At 16.2% G+C, this 17,787-nt stretch overlaps 1 protein-coding gene across 1 annotated transcript, besides 26 other annotated features; it reads left to right on the plus strand. All coding sequences in view use genetic code 6, as the record gives it.

The window, feature by feature from the left end:
- Positions 1-72: a microsatellite.
- An 804-nt stretch (positions 73-876) lies between these two features.
- Positions 877-932: a microsatellite.
- Positions 933-1,793: 861 nt separating this feature from the next.
- Positions 1,794-1,841: a microsatellite.
- Positions 1,802-1,830: a microsatellite.
- Positions 1,842-1,934: 93 nt separating the features above from the next.
- Positions 1,935-1,967: a microsatellite.
- A 4,572-nt stretch (positions 1,968-6,539) lies between these two features.
- Positions 6,540-6,598: a microsatellite.
- Positions 6,542-6,626: a microsatellite.
- Positions 6,550-6,595: a microsatellite.
- Positions 6,559-6,674: a microsatellite.
- Positions 6,675-7,745: 1,071 nt separating this feature from the next.
- On the plus strand, positions 7,746-11,806 carry IMG5_030810 (hypothetical protein; the record flags this gene model as incomplete). Its single annotated transcript, XM_004039185.1, has 9 exons — positions 7,746-8,384; positions 8,431-8,512; positions 8,556-8,595; positions 8,656-9,434; positions 9,486-9,657; positions 9,778-9,913; positions 10,058-10,974; positions 11,134-11,339; positions 11,389-11,806. Exons 1-9 carry the CDS (start codon positions 8,219-8,221, stop codon positions 11,804-11,806), a joined length of 2,916 nt encoding a protein of 971 aa, XP_004039233.1. The 5' UTR covers positions 7,746-8,218.
- Positions 8,619-8,647: a microsatellite.
- Positions 9,662-9,769: a microsatellite.
- Positions 9,662-9,770: a microsatellite.
- Positions 9,932-10,044: a microsatellite.
- Positions 9,936-10,023: a microsatellite.
- Positions 10,996-11,079: a microsatellite.
- Positions 11,010-11,116: a microsatellite.
- Positions 11,018-11,080: a microsatellite.
- Positions 11,018-11,116: a microsatellite.
- A 6-nt stretch (positions 11,807-11,812) lies between the features above and the next one.
- Positions 11,813-11,845: a microsatellite.
- A 46-nt stretch (positions 11,846-11,891) lies between these two features.
- Positions 11,892-11,967: a microsatellite.
- Positions 11,968-12,826: 859 nt separating this feature from the next.
- Positions 12,827-12,859: a microsatellite.
- A 210-nt stretch (positions 12,860-13,069) lies between these two features.
- Positions 13,070-13,094: a microsatellite.
- Positions 13,095-17,018: 3,924 nt separating this feature from the next.
- Positions 17,019-17,057: a microsatellite.
- A 122-nt stretch (positions 17,058-17,179) lies between these two features.
- Positions 17,180-17,252: a microsatellite.
- Positions 17,180-17,255: a microsatellite.
- Positions 17,256-17,698: 443 nt separating this feature from the next.
- Positions 17,699-17,787: a microsatellite.

Genomic DNA, 17,787 nt, shown 5'->3' on the forward strand with positions numbered 1-17,787 from the left:
TATATATATATATATATATATATATATATATATATATTTTATAAAATATTTTATATATATATATATATATATTTATTTTCTTATATTTATAATTTAATTTATTATTATATAAATATTTAACAAATCATTTTTTTTATTAATTAAAATAGTAAAATTATGGTATAATAAGAATAATAATCATTAGATACATAATAATAAAAAATGTAATAATATTATTTAAATAAAGAAGAATTTATTAAATAACGTATTTTAACTAAATCATTTTTTACATTTGCTAGAAATCCGGAAAAACATAAATTATTAGAAGAAAATGAATAAAAATAATTTAATGATACATATACCGAATTAAGAAGGAACTATTTAATAATGTTTACATTAGCCTCATTTGCAGGAATATCTATTTTTTCTTATAAAGGAATAGCTAATGATCTAAATAGATCTCGTTTAAATAAAATTATGACTACTTTATTAATTTTCATCCCCACATTTTTTTTTCCTAATTACTATTTATTTGCTTATCCGAATTAATTTTAAGTATTAGTTGGCTAACTTAAAAAAAAATACGAAAATCAAATTATTTAAACGGAATAATATTAACAGTTTTATAAAGAATTTTGTGATAAAAAATGATTTTTTGTTTGTTTTTTAATATAATATTTTACATTTAAATTTTTATGAAAATTACTAAATTTCTAAGAATATTTATTAATTTTTTTGTTTTGTTTTTTAAATATTATTTCTTTATATTATTAATATAATAAATTTTAGGGCTTATTTTTTATTTTTTTTAGATAATTCAAAGAAAATCATTTATTTTTAAGAAAAATACTTTTTAATTATTAATAATTTTTTTTTTATTAAAAAAAATCATATTTATTAATTAAATAATTTATATTTAATTATAATATTAAAATTTAATTTAATCTTTAAATCACTTTTATTTATTTATTTTAATTGATTTATTTATTATTATAAAGAGTTTATCTATATAAAAATATTAAATTTAATTAGTTCAATATATTTATTTTTAATGGATTAATTATTAAAATAATTAGTTTTTATATAATATTTTAATTATTTATATTTATTTGATATATAATATCCTTTTTTTATTTTTAATTTTATAAAAAATATTCAATTAAAATGAATACTGAATAATTTCAAAATCAATTATAAGAATATAAAAAGTAAAATTTCAATTAAAATTTTACATTTAGGCTAACTTTATTTGAATTATTTTATAATATGGCTGTAAATCCTTAAGAATATAATTTTTTTTAAGAATAGGATTAATATAATCTTAATTAAGCTATAAATAATATAAGCAACAATATTATAATAATGTTTTCATCTTTATTAGGATTATCATTTTGCTTTACAAAATAATATGTTTTTAAAAAATAGGGTAAATCAATGCCTAAAAAACTAATAAGTATATTTCTATCTTTTGTGCCTGTATTTTTAATTCCAGGGCTTTATTTATAGGCTTACCCTAACTAATTATACACTTTTATAAATTAAGTTTATCCTAAGTATGAAAATAGTATAATATAAACGGTAATATTTTAAAAAGGATATCAAAATTATTTGAAAACATTATAAAAATAGAAAAAAGAATGACATAATTAAATAGAATAATGAAAATACTATTTATATTAATTTTTTTAAAATTTTATATTTAAGAAATTAAATATATATAATTTATTAACAATATAATTGCTTAATATTTATTAAAAAAATAAAAAAATATTTAATTATGATAATTTTTTAATTATTTATATATAATTTTAAATTATAATTGATATAAATATAAATATAAATATAAATATATATAATTATATTTTTATAATTAATATATTAATATTTAATATAAAATTAAATAAAATAAAGACAATAAAATATTTTAATAAGTACTTCAATTTTTTGTTAAAATAAAAATAAATATATAATAAAATTAATATAATAATTATATAATATTTATTTAAATTTTTTTCAATTAAAAATATTTATTAACTTAATTTTATTCTGATTCATTTATTATTTTTTATTATGTTTTTTTTTATTTAATTTTGTTTAAAAACTCAACTAGAGAAAAAAAAGGTCATTTTTCTTGTCTTTTTTATTTCTTTGATTGAGATTTTTTTTTATAAAAAGTAAAAATAATAATGTTAAAAATTAATATAAAAAATGTGATTTTAATACTATTGAAAATATTAATTTAAATAAAATATCGTTTTTTGTATTTTAAATTATATAAACTTTTAGATTATATAACATTTCTCCAATAATCAAAAAATAATTAAATATAGAATTAAATAAAAATATTTAAGTAAATGTTATTATTTTTAATTCAAAATATTCAAAAAATCTTATATAAAGATAAATCTAAATAAGTAAATTTAAAAAAAAATCGCAAAATAAAGAATTATTCTATTAGTTCTTAAAATATTTTTAATTAAAAAAGAACAAAAAGAAGAATATATGTATATAAAAATAAAAATTTTAATTAAATAAACGATTATAAAGACAATGTATTATGAATTTTATAATAAAAATTCTGAATTCATTTCTTTCAATTAATTTCATAATATAAAACATAAATAATTTATGAAAATTTACTGATTAATTACCTTTATATATTTATGAATGATATTATGAGTCCTTTATATATTTATTAAATCTTAATTTAACATATATTTGATTCTGTATATTATAAAAATTAAAATTATAGAATCTATATTGATATGTGATATGGACTTTTTCGAAAATAGAGTAGAAAAAATTATCAATTTATAAAAAATAATTTACTTTACACTACTTTACACTTAAGAAAAGTTATATTCTTATTTTTAATTGCATTATTTAATTTTACAATTAATAAATTTATTTGTATTTATATTTTTGATTGTTCCTTTATGGACAATTAAATTATTAAATTTTTAATAAAACATAATTGATTATATATTAAGATTATTTATTTATACTTTGTGGACATAAACTACATTATAATGTTTATCAATTAACATATTAGTATAGTAATTACTTATATATTTAATTTGGAAAATTGATTTATAATTCATTATTATAAAAAATAATTAAATTTTCAATTTATATCTATATTCTGTTTTAAGAGTCTAAACAATCAATTTTGAAATTTGTATATCATTATTTTTCCTTTAAAGCTATTTAAGGGAAATTATTTAATCATTAAATATTATATAGATAATTATTTTCTACAAGATAAGCATGGTGATCTATTTAGATAAAAGTCATATTCTGTTTTAAAATTAGAATATTAAGAAGTGTTTTTAAAAATATTTCCTAGAGAATCAGCTAGACATTAATTGTTTAAAAAAAATAATCAGTATTTGCATTAATTAATAGATTCGGAAATTCTTAGAATATTATTTTTTAATAATTACGAATAAATTTATAGAAAATAATAATATAAAAAAATGTTATTATAATCATGTTTTTTTTTTATTGTTGAGGCATATATTATAATTTATTAGATTTTTTTTTTTTAATTTTATTTATTAAATGAATTAAATGTATTTATTTATTGCCTAAGCTTATTTATGCAATAATATCAGATTAATCATTTATTTTGAAGTATTTAATTAGTTTTTAATAAATTAAAGATTAACATTATTACTTTTATATTCGTTTATGTTTATGTTTATTATTTTAAATTAATGAAATTGATTTTGGGTCTTTTATTATAGTTTTTATTATTAAATGGAAAGAAATTTCTTACTTTCTTTATTTGATTTTTTTTTTTTGCTAGATATTCTTTTTTTATAATTTAGTGTATATATATATATATATTCATTTTTTTTTGAGTTAAGATTTAATTAAATGAATAAATTTGGTAAATTTACTATTTTGTATTTTTTATCAATATATGGAAAAAATAGTTAATTTTTTATTAAAAAAAAACTTCTTTTTAGTCCTAATAAATTATTTTCAAAAAAAAAAAAAAATATTTTATAAATAGATACTTTTTTTTTTCTTTAAAATATTTTATAAAAAAAAAAAAAAATAACAAAATAATATTTTAATAATTAATATTCAAAAATGCATTATGAATGTGAAGAATCAGTTGTTAGTTGGGTATTTTTTATTTTATTTAAAAAAAAAAATTATATAACTATATATATAAAGTTATTTAATTCTAAAAATATAAAAGATTAATATATTGTAAAGTAAACAAATACACAATCAGCCGTTTATTGAAAATTTTTTAGATTTAAAAAATGGAGCAATTTTGATAGAAATATTTAATTATGTGTAAATATAATCTATATATTTATATTATATTTTAAATTGGTATAAAAAAAGAGTTCCATATGAACATTAATTATAAAATATTTAAATAGATAATTAGCTAAAAAACTTATAATATTTATACAAGCAATTAAGCTCTTATAATAATTAGGTGTATTAAAAATAAATATAATCAATAGACTTATCTGCAATCATAAATAATGGAGATAAACGTAATATGTTCTTGATTACCTCAGAAGTTTTTGAAATAGCGTTATAAAGTGAACATAAAAATGAGTTTATTGAGGCAATAATTGACTTAGAATAAGACCATTAAGAAAAATTATAAGATTATGTGAAGATTTTATTAAAAATAATAGATACTGAAGAAGAAAACTCAGAATGCTAAGACGGGTATTAAAAAAGTAATAAGGATTTATTAATTAAAATTGATTAATTGGAAAAATAATTGTATGATTTAGCTGGATCAAATAGTTAGTATCAATAGGAAAATTAAAATCTTTAAAATTAAATTATTTATTAACAAGATTCTTTTGAGAAAAAATATATAGGAATTAGTTCTGTACTTAAATAATAGGAATTTATTCTGGCGGATATGGGAATTAAAAATATAGAAGAACTTTAATTTGTTTTTAATGAAAAAAATATGCAAATTGTTGAATATGAAAAATAAATTAATGATATTAAATATAAAGGAGATTCCAAATTAAAAAATTTAAAAGTAATTAATTATAAGTAAATTAATTTCTTTTTTATTATATAAATTAAAATATACGTATGTATTATCTTTATTTTAATATATTTTTATATACATTCTTAAAAATAAAATTAATTATATAGGATTAAATATTAGAATTAGAAGGAAAATTAGAGAAATTTAAAAATTATGAAAAATTAACAGAAACAATAAAAACTTTAACAGATGAAAATAAATATTTGTAAAAAAAATGTATAGAATATGAAAAAAGTACTGATGATTTGAAAAAAGCAGTTTAAGAATTAAATATTAAATGTTAAAATACAAACAAAGTGAATGATTTATAATAAAAAATTGTAGATTTTAAAAACGAAATTGAATAGAAACAAATTTTAATAGAAAAATAAAAAATGGAAATAGAAGATTTAAAACAATTGAATGAAAAATAAGAAAAAAATATAAAATAATTAAATTAGACTATTAGAATGGAATATCATACAGAAATTACAGAACATAAAAATTTAGCTGATGATTGCTTTGTGAGTTTAAATAATATATAATGTAATAAAAAAATAGATAATAAAAAAGGTTTTTAATTAAAATAGAAATCCTATAATAAAATTGATGATAATTTTAACAATATTATTGGTAATTCGTCTAATAAAAAAGATTTCGGAGAAAAAAGCATAGATTATGAAAATTATTCTTTTCCTTCAAATGAAGAAAACTTAGATTTCTAAAATATTGAAATGCTTAGGTTTGAAAATGAAAAATTAATTGAATAAATTTAAGTACTTTAAAAATAAAATTAAAATAATGATTGTATTAAATAAGTTAATTAGCTAAAAATTGAAAATGAAATGCTTTTATAATAAATTCAAGAGATGAAGTTGTAAAATCAATAGATTATATCATCAACTAAAGCTTTTTAGCAAGTAAAAAATGTATTTTTTAAAAATAATTTTTATATTTATATTTATTAATATATATAAAATAAGTAAGAATTTGAAAAAAATAATTTATAAAAATAATTTTAATTAATAGAAAATTAATGTTAGTAAAAAATAATGTGTTTTATAGAAGAAAATAAACTTTTAGTTACTGTAATAAACGAGTTAGTTTAAAAATTAAACAATAAATAATGAATTTTAATTTTATTTTATAATATAAATAATTTATATTAAGTTAAAAATTATTTGCTAATTATAAAAATAATTTTTTATTATTATAATAAATAAATAGTCATTAAAATATTTTTTATTTATGTAATAAATAAAAAATCTAAATAGTATATATTTTATAATTTTTAAATATTTTTAAAAAATAATATCATTATTGATATTATGTATAAAAAAAAAAATTATATTTATATATATATATAAATATAAAATTAAAAAAATTATAATATAAATAGAAAAAACATACTACTACTTATTAAATAAAATTTTTATATTGATATTATTATATTTAAATAGGAATTCTAATAATGAAAATAATAATATAAAATTTATTGCATACTTAAAAAAATTTAAGATAATAATTTAAAAGTGAATAAAAATAATATAATAATATAATTATAATATATATATATAATTATAATTATAAATTATATAAATTTTTTATATATATATATATATATTATTATTATTTATTACTATTAATATTTATATATATTTACAATTATTATTATTTATAATATAAAAATATTTTAATAGTTCATTACTATTTTTTATATATATACTCAATTTAATTTTATTTTTATAATTAATCATAATTTAGAATCTTAAATTAATAAATCACATGTAAATTTTATACCTGCAGTTATATCTCCTATAATTTTTATGTTTGCTCTCATAAAAGATTCTTAAAATGTAATTTTTTAATTTATAATATTTTAAAACTCGTTTTCAGGAATAATAAAAATGCAATCTATTTTTAGATTATTTTGAATTCCTTCTTTAACATATCCATTATTTTCTTTTAAATTAACTACATATATTTATTTTACTCCAGAATTAGAAATAATATTAAACTGATATGTATGATTTATATACTTTATCGTCTATTTGTTTATTTTCATATTTTAAAATATTTTTTAAGGATTTGGATTCATTGATTAATATAAAAAAATAAAATTATAATAAATTATTAAATTAATTAATTAATTAATTTTTTTTTAAATAAAATATATTCTTAATATATATGTTAATTTCTTTTGATAAAATTTACTTATTCTTATAATTTTATTTAGTATTTTGTAATATAAATAAATATAAAATATCTTTTTGTATAAAGCATTATTAATTTAATAATAAACATAAAAATACTTAATGTAAATTTTTTAAATTATTATTATGAATTTAAATTTTATACTAGTATTTAGTTTTAAATAATATAGGTTAAAATATTAATATTATATTTATATGATAAACCCAGAAATACTTTTATTGTATATTTATTTTTTATAATATATTAATAATTTTTACATAATTAGTATATTTAAATATTAGTTTCACAATAAAGTTAAATATAAATAATTTATTACTAATTTTTCTTTTATTTAATCAACAGAAATTTTATTGCATATTTAAAAATAAGAAAAATATATACAAAAATTTGAAAAAAAAAAAAATGTAATAAATAGATATAAAAATTGACGAAGATTAAAGTTTGTAAAACAGTAAATTTAAAATAAAACAAAATACATTGATTAATTTAATTCGTTTAAGTGAAAAACGTGATTTATGTGAGGAAGTAGATGAAATTGAAAATATATATAAAGAATCCCAATATTATAATGATTAATTTTATTAAACAATATTAAAAGGTGAAATACCTTAAATAGATATAAATGAATAAGATCCTTTCAATAAATTATTTTTGGAAGGCTTGAATACTAGTTTATAAAATGGGATATCTCAAAATACGGAATAATTAAATGAAAGAGAAAAAATATATGGACATAATCGTAAAGAAATAATTGCCTCTTCTTCATTTTTACAATTACTTTGGGAGGCTTTATAAGATTTAACTTTGAGAATATTAATAGTAGCAGCTATAGTATCTATTGTAATAGAAGTCGCGACGGCTGATAGTAATCATAGAAGTACAGCTTGGATTGAAGGTTTTGCAATTTTATTAGCTGTTTTTGTATGTTCAATAGTAACGGCAGTAAATGATTATAAAAAAGAGAAATAATTTTAATAGTTAAATTCTGTTACTGCCTCTAATATAATGATTAGTGTGTAAAGGGAAGGAAAAAAACAAAATATTCATCGAGATAATGTACTTGTAGGGGATATTATATATGTAAAAGGAGGTATGGAAATACCTGCAGATGGATTAGTATTATAAAGTGTAGATTTAAAATGTGATGAGAGTGTTATGACTGGAGAGCCAGGTATCTTAAATATAAATATATATATTTAAATTAAATAATAATAAAGACCCAGTTATTAAATAAAGTATTATTAAATGTATTTAAAGAAAATAAGAAATTAAAAAATAAAATCTTACACATGTTGGAAGGTATATTAACATACATTATATTATATAATAATTATACATATAGACATGAAATTCCAACTCCATTAATGATGAGTGGAACTAACGTAAAATTTTATATGTTTTAAATTATATATATATATATATATATATATATATTTATGTAGATAATAGAAGGAGAAGGTATTATGCTTGTAATTGTAGTAGGTCCTAATTCTACTTAAGGTAAAATTGATGAAATTTTATTAACTTAAGATGATTCGAAAAGTCCTTTATAAGAAAAATTAGAAACAATAGCGGATCATATTGGATAATTTGGTTTATATTCAGCAATTGCAATTTTAATAATTTTATTAATTAGATTTACTATTGAAAGGATAGAATAAAATAATTGGGATCATAGTAAACATTGGATGGAACTTATTACCTTTTTCATTTTGGGAATTACAGTGATAGTGGTGGCTATTCCAGAAGGCTTACCACTTGCAGTTACCCTTTCATTAGCTTTTTCGACATAAAAAATGCTTAAAGATAAAAATTTGGTGAGGAAAATGTAAGCATGTGAGACTATGGGGGGTGCTAATAATATATGTTCAGATAAAACGGGTACATTAACTTAGAATATGATGTATTTGACTACTTTATGGAATTATGGTGATAAATTAATTGAATTAAATACTGAAAAAGATACTAAATGCGACTTAGAAAATTATATACCAAAAGAAGCTTAGGAAGTATTTTTATTATGTACAGCTTAAAATTCAAATGCAGTTTTAGAACCAAAACCTTAAGGCGATGCAACTGAATTGGCAATTATTAAATTTTTAAATAAATGCAATATTGATTTCGAATAGTTTAGAAAAAAAAATAAAGAACTTTAATATTTTCCGTTTTCTTCTTAAAGAAAAAGAATGAGTAAAATTGTTGAAATTTAAGATTAACAAAGGTATTTTAATGTGTAAATAAATATAAGTATTTATTTATTTTAATTATAAAGATTATTAATAAAAGGAGCTTCTGAATTAATAACTGGAGGATGTAATAAAATTTATGTATGGGAGAATAATACTATAGTAGATATTGATAATAATATAAAATAATAAATAGATAAAGCTATTGTTTCCATGGCAGAAAAAGCATTAAGAACAATTGGAATAGCGTATAAATAAGTATTATATATATATATATTAAAATTTATTATATAAATAAATATATATTAATATTTTTATACATATATATTATATATATATATATATATATATATATATATTATATATATATTTATTAAGGTTTATCCTGATAGTGATTATGAAAGTATAGATAACATGAATGTAAGATTAATAGAAAAAGAAGAACTTATTTTAGTAGGTATATTAGGAATTGAAGATATATTAAGACCAGAAGTACCTTAAGCAATTTAAGATTGTATAATAAAAAATTATTTATTTATATATATTTATATATATTTATATATATATATATATATATATATATATATATATATATATATATAATTTAAATACATAATATATATAATTATTTTTTATATATTATTTTAGGGTGAGAAAGCTAGTATAAAAGTAAGAATGGTAACTGGAGATAATAAAATAACTGCAAGAGCTATTGCTAAAAAATGTGGAATCATAAATGATGAAACTGGATACAATTAAGTTTTGGAAGGAAAAGAATTTATACTATTAACAGGCGGTATTGTATGCAAAAAATGTAGGATTTTAGTATGTAATTGTCCTCGTGATAAATAAACTGCTGAGAAAACAAAAAAATCTCTTAGAGTAGATACAGTCAAAAACTAGGAAAAATTTCGTTAAATTTATCCTAATTTAGCTGTTATGGCTAGATCTGCCCCTGAAGATAAATATACTTTAGTTGTAGGACTTATGGAAAACGGGAACGTAGTAGCTGTCACAGGAGATGGTTCTAATGATGCACCAGCTTTGAAAAAAGCCGATGTAGGATTTGCTATGGGAATAGCAGGTACTTAAGTTGCCAAAAATGCTGCAGATATAATTCTTACAGATGATAATTTTAGTTCTATAATAAAAGCAGTACTATGGGGAAGAAATATATATGATTGTATCAGGAAATTTTTACAGTTTTAACTTACAGTTAATATAGTAGCTGTAGCTGTTACATTAGTAGGAGGAGCAGTCATTAAATAAGAATTATTATAACCTATACAGATGTTATGGGTAAATTTAATTATGGATACATTTGCTTCATTAGCTTTAGCGACAGAACCGCCTTAATAATAACTAATATTAAGAGCCCCACACTAAAGAGAAGATTATATTATTTCGAGGAAAATGTTTAAGCATATTATCATGTAGGCTTTATATTAATTAACAGTACTTTTTATTATAGCTTTTGCAGGTGAAATGTTTTTACCAGAATATAAGGATGATTTCGATAATTCAACAGACTCAAAATATGTCAATTATGTTAATTAATATAAATATAGTGATCCAGTAAATAATAATAAATATTTGATATAAATATAAAATATATATATATATATATATATATATTTTATATATTTCATATTTTTTATATATATTATATATTTTATATATTCTATTTAATTATTTATTTATTTTATTTATATTTATAATTACATTTATTTTTAGGAAAAAAAATTGATGCATAGTGGAAGATTAAGATCTTATGATGGAAAAGAAGATGATTATAGTAAAGATTTTGCATATAATGATATTACTCCTAGTAGACATTTTACTTTTCTTTTTAATACTTTTGTAATGTTATAATTTTTTAATTTTCTTAATGCAAGAAAAATTAATGATGAGATTAATGTTTTTAATCATATTTTTAGCAAGTAAATTTTATCATTTTACTTAATTATATTTAGTTTTTTTAAAAAATAGTTCTATATTTTTTTATATATTAATAATTATTATTGGATTTTAGATTATCTTCGTTTAGTTCGGAGGAAAAGCTTTGGCATGTTATAAATATGGACTTACTATTGAATAGTATTTTATTAGTATAGCTTTTGGTTTTGGATGCATGTTTTGGTCGATTTTAATTAAATTGGTACCAGATAAATGGCTTCCATAAATTGGAAAAGAATAAACTTAAATAAATATGAATAAAAAAGGAAGCGTTTTAAATATGAAAAGAGGAAAGTCTTTCGAAAAAAAAATTTCGGTTTTCTCTTCTGCAAAAAGAGGAAGTTAATTTGTTAATTAAAGGGATGTTAACACTTTAAATTATTAAAATAATGGAGCTATTGTAATTGAATAAAATTAAATTAATATTGAATAGGCAGGACCTGTCGAATGATTATCTTATATAAATATATATATATATATATATTATATAATGTATCATATTTTTTTGATTATTAATTTTTTTTTTTTTATTAAAATAAATATTTTTATTATTATTTATTTAATATATATTAACTAATTTTTATTTTTTTAATTGAAAATATATTAAATAATAAAATAATGACTTAAGACTGATTTAATTCAATTTCGAAAAATTATATATAAAAAATAAATTAATTCAAAATTGTATATATTAATGTGAAATAAAGAAAATTATTTTATTTATAAGATTAAATTTTCAAAGGAAAATATAAAAAAATTAAGAAATAGAAATATGTAAATATATAAAAAATAAAAGAAAATTTATCGTTTAAAATATACATTGTTGAGAACCTTTAAAAAAATTAAATTTAAATTATTTTTTGTGGGCATTTAAATATTTTCTCTATAAATTATTTTTTAGAATTTCTGATAAAAATTGAATTAAAATATTTTATATAAAGTTTTTCTTTATATATATTAGAGTCTGAATTTGCACAATGAATTTAAATAAGCGATACTTTATATAATTTATTAAGAATATGTTTATTATACATGTAACTGTTAAATTAAGAATAAGTTTATACTGAAGAAATAAAAACTGTTCATTTAATATTAATTAATAAAATAAAATAAACAGATGAAAATATGGGAATTAAGTTAGTTTTTTAGGATAAAATAGATACTTTTTTAGATTCATATAATGGTTTTTAAGAAAATATTTATCATTCTTCAAATAAAAAGTTAAACGATTAGTAAATTATGAAAATTTAAAAATTATATTTATTATTGAAGTAAATTTTTTTATTTAAAATTAAATTTTTGAAAGAATTTTTTTTGAGTATTTAATTGAATATAATTTTAAAAATTAGATATTAATTAAAATTTATCAAATTTAAAATACTAAATGCGATTTTTGAATATTATAATAAATCTTTAATTAAAATAAAATTATTTTTCATGATAATTAAATGGAAATTTAAATTGGAATTTGAAATTTTTAAAAATATTTTAAAAAATTTTTAAATGGATGAAAGCTATTATTATAAAAAATTATTTTAAATACAATTTTATTCTTATTATGTATCCATTTTTCTAAATATTGTTTTTTTAATTACAGTCGATATAATTATTTTAAAAAAAATATAATTTATAATAATGTTTATTTGAAAATTAATGAAATTCAAAATAATTTCAAATTGAAATAAAAAAATAATATACTAATATATTTTATATAATATAATAAAAATATATAATAAAAAGTCCATAATTCATTTCATTATTGATTGTGTGTTTTATTAAAATAAAAATATTAAAAAAAGTAAATTATAAATACATGTATTATTAAAAAATTAAATTTTTATTAAATTATATTACTCAACGAATTAAAAATATTTATATTTTTTTTAAAAAAATATGAAAAAATGTAATTCTTACTAAAAATACATAGACATCAATAATAAACCAACTTCTATATTTTATAGAAGTTTTTCGAAAAGCATATATGAGAATTTCACTACTAGTTTATTCAATTAATAATCAAATTATTAAAAAACCAGTTTATTTTAATTACCTGGATTTACTTCTAATAAGGTCAGTGATACACCTAAATCAGTTTAAATTTCAACTTAAAATTTATTAAGTGGATATTAATATGAAAAATAAGATTAAATATATCTTTCTAAATAATAATATGATGAAATTATTTAAACAAACATAAAATTATAAAATAGTTAAAAAAATAAATTTTTATATTTAATAAATATATGCATTTATATTATTCATTTTTCATTTTTATAAATAATAAATAAAAAGATTATGAATAATTAAAAAGTTAAATATTAAATTTCATGTAAATTTTTGAAGAAGAAATATTATAAAAAAGTAATTAAAATATTTTCGAATTTAGAAAATATAAAGAAATTATAAATTAATTTATCACTTAATTAGCCGAAGCAGTCAAAAATGAGTTAAAACTTTGCCTTTCTAAGGCAAACTAATAATAATTATACTAAAAAAGTCTTCATTTATAAAGATAAAATTAATTTTTGCAAAATTAAATACATAAATATAAATAAGAGCATTAAAATTTAATTCGATAAAATTAAAATATTGAAAACAACATTAATAAAAACTCATTAGAATTAAATTTTAAAATGAAAGAAAATAAATAAAATAAAATAAAAATTTAATAGTTAGAAAAAAGACTAAAATTAATTCTTGACACTAATTTTGTTGAAGAATCTCAATAAAACACTTAAAATGATAAAAATATATAAAAATTAAGAGTTAGTTATGGTGAATTATTACGTGAAAATGATTATTTAAAAAAATATAATTAATAATAAGGAGAAGAAATAAAAAAAAACAAAGAAGAGATTTCCAAAAATAAATAAAAAATTGAAAACATTTAATAAAAACTAGATTTATTAAAAAAAAAACCAACGTTGAAGAAGTTGATTTTCTTTAAGAAAAAGAAAAAGCACCTACCACATTTGTTTAATTTAAATATTAAAAAAAAAACTCAATTGTTTTTTCTGATAATTATTCCAATGTATCTTCTATATATAAATAAATACCAGAAAATGCAAATTTTCGTTCAAGGAGTTTAAAATTTGAATATTCATAAATAATATAAGATTTACTTGAATAAGGTGCGTTAAGTTTTATTTAATCTTTAAACGAAATTAAAAGTTAAAATACCAGAATTAAATATACCACATTAATAGTGGATTAATTTATTTCATATAGAGACTATTTAAACCGTCTTCTTTTTTTAAACAAAAACATACATTAAATTTTCCAAATGTAAACTTTATAATAAATTCAGTCCTTTATAAATACATAGTTTTTTGACGATATTTTCTAGGCTTCTTAAGTTAGACTTTGGATTAATGATTGCCAAAATGGTATTTTATATACATATAATAAATTCAATTGTATTATAAAATGTATTCCTGGCAAAGGCTATTTTGATGATATTTTAAGATCTTCAGTTCCTGTAAATATAAAAAGTTAACAAAGTTCAAAATATATGTATTTATAAATAAATTTGGATGAAAGTGTTCCTTTTTTTTCTAATAATACTTTATGCATACCTTTATTTATTGATAATACTAAAGTTTGTGGAATTCTCGAGATTTCTGAGAGTAAAAATGATTTATTTGGACAAGATGAAGAAATTTTAGGTATTATTTTATGTAATTTTTTACAAGAAAAAATTGCTAAATTGAAAAATTTGAGAGAACTTTAGATAGATGTTTCTTATAGAGATTATTTAGAAGATGCTTTTTGGGATTTTTAAAAATCTGAAAACGAACTTTAACTAGAATAGAAAATTTTGAAATAAATACAGAGTGTTTTTGGAGTATCTTCCTATAAATTTTACTTTGTAAATAATAATCAGTTTTACTCTTTACTTTTTGATAAAAAATTCGATTTTAAAAGAGGTATTGTAGGTTAAATATGCCAATTCAAATCGAAATAATTAATAATTAATATAAAAAATAATGAATTTTGGGATTAAACTATTGATTTAAATACTCTTTTGCCAGTTTTAGTTTTACCAGTGAAGGCTTAAGATGAACTTTTGGCAGTTTTGGAGGTTTGTGTGAAAAAAAAGAGTTAAATTAGCAAATTAAAAGATTAGTATTTGTTAAACTGTTCCCCTTTAGTGGGATTAGATGAGTGCTTTGAGAGGATTTTGGAATGTTTTGTTTAAAGAGTGGCTATTTCCATTTTATATTTAAAATACACTAGTAAAAAATTAAAATGATTATTTTTTAATTTTAAAAATTAATTAAAATTTTTATATTAAAAAAAACAAAAATTAAATAATTTTTATTTTTATGCTTTTTTTATTGAAACATTTTTATTTTATTTTAAAAATAACTTTAATACAAACGTTATTAGTTTATATTAAATTATACATTATCTTTAAATAATAGTAATAAAATTAATTAAATATTAATAACTTTTATATAAATTTAATTTTTTTTAATTAACAAAAAAATATATTCATACTATTTTAATTATTAAAAAAATTAAAAATATATTAAAATGACAATATAATTCTTTATTTTATTTATACTACAATTAATTCCCCAATAATATAATCTTGTCAATAAACATTCTATTATAAATGCTATATAAAATAAAAACATATGTAATTAATTTGATTAATAACTAGAATGATTTTTTTTTCTAAAATGTTAATATAATTAATATTATGTTTAAACTAAAAATAATTTATAAAATAATGTCCTCTTAGTTTTCATTTTATGAAATTTGGATTATATAACTAATTTTTTATAGAATAATAAAAGGAATATTATGTTTATTATATCCATATTAATATTTACAATTCAAATATTTTAGAATATATATATTCAATAAAATTTAATTTAAAAATTAAATTATAAGTTATTTTGGAGAATAATGTAATAAACCATAAGATATATAATATTATTTTTTAAATAAAAAAAATCTAAACTATTACATAATAAACCTATTAATCTTAATTTATATTGTATATTATTATTCTCTGTACAATTAAAAAACATTTTTATGCAATATTCAATTATATCTGAATTTTTATTTAATCGCCATAAAAACCCTTCTTTTAATACAATGTATTGTTTTTACATTGTTTATTTTATAAGTAAGGAAAAATCAAACATTCGTTTTTCCTTTAATAGTTGGATTAACCAGTATATAAAAACCTAAATGGCATTTAAAACAAATTATCTAAAAACAAAAACTAATGAAGCTGAATTCTCTATATGATTCTACCTTAATGCTAATGTAAAAATATTATTAAATAATATATTAATATTATTTGTCCTAAGCAAGATCTATTTATCAATTTATTATTATTAAAGTAAATAATAATTAATTAATAAATAGTTTTGTTTGAGCCAATTTAAAAATTGTATTTTTATAAAGGTAATGTAATATAATTTCTAAAATTTGAAATATAGCTATTTTGATATATTTTTATCGGAGTTATATTTAAATATGTAGAAATATTGTTTATATCATATAAAAAAAATAATAGTAAATATAATTTAATTTGAATATATTTTTTTTATATAATATTTTAAGCATATGTAGATATAAGTTATCATAATGTAAAATTAAATTATTATACTGATAAAATGTTTCAAATAATAATAATCTCATTTTTAAAAAGATAAATATTTTTATCAAAAGAAATTAATTTTTATAGAAAAAACATATTTTCAAAATTTTAAGATAATTTATTTTAATTAATATTTTAAAAAATAGTTATTGAATTATTATTATTTTATATAATTTTAAATATTAAGTCATTAATAAAAATATTATGAAATTAATAATAATAAAAATAAAAAAATATAAAATAATAATTAATTAAAAAAATTAAGATAAATTAAAATAAAAAAGGATATTATAATATATGTATTAAATATTTATTTTTTATATATAAAAATATAAATAAAAAATTAATTAATATTTTAGATAAATATGTTAAATAAAATTAAAATTATTTAATTATTATTTTTTTTATTTACATAATAAGAATTATTAATATATTTAATTATATTTTTATAAAAATATAAATAAAATATATCTTATGAATAAAAAGTATGATTATTTATTAAAATTTTATATTATTTTTATTTAATGAATGTATATTTTATATTTCAATTTATTATTATATATGAATTAATATATTAATTTTTAAAAATTAATTAAAAAAAAAAAAAATACTTAAATATATTTATTTTAAAATAGATTATTAAAATATTTGTTTCTAATTTATTGATTAAAGATAATTTTATAGTTGATGTTGGGGTTGGGGTTGATTTTTGGAGTTGGAATTAGAGTTGGAGTTTGGGTTAGGGGTTGGTGGGGTTGGGGTTGGGGTTGGGGTTGGGGTTGGGGTTGGGGTTGGGGTTGGGGTTGGGGTTGGGG

Source organism: Ichthyophthirius multifiliis (genome assembly GCF_000220395.1).
Source record: "Ichthyophthirius multifiliis unplaced genomic scaffold scaff_1120509249768, whole genome shotgun sequence".
NCBI lineage: Eukaryota > Ciliophora > Oligohymenophorea > Hymenostomatida > Ichthyophthirius > Ichthyophthirius multifiliis.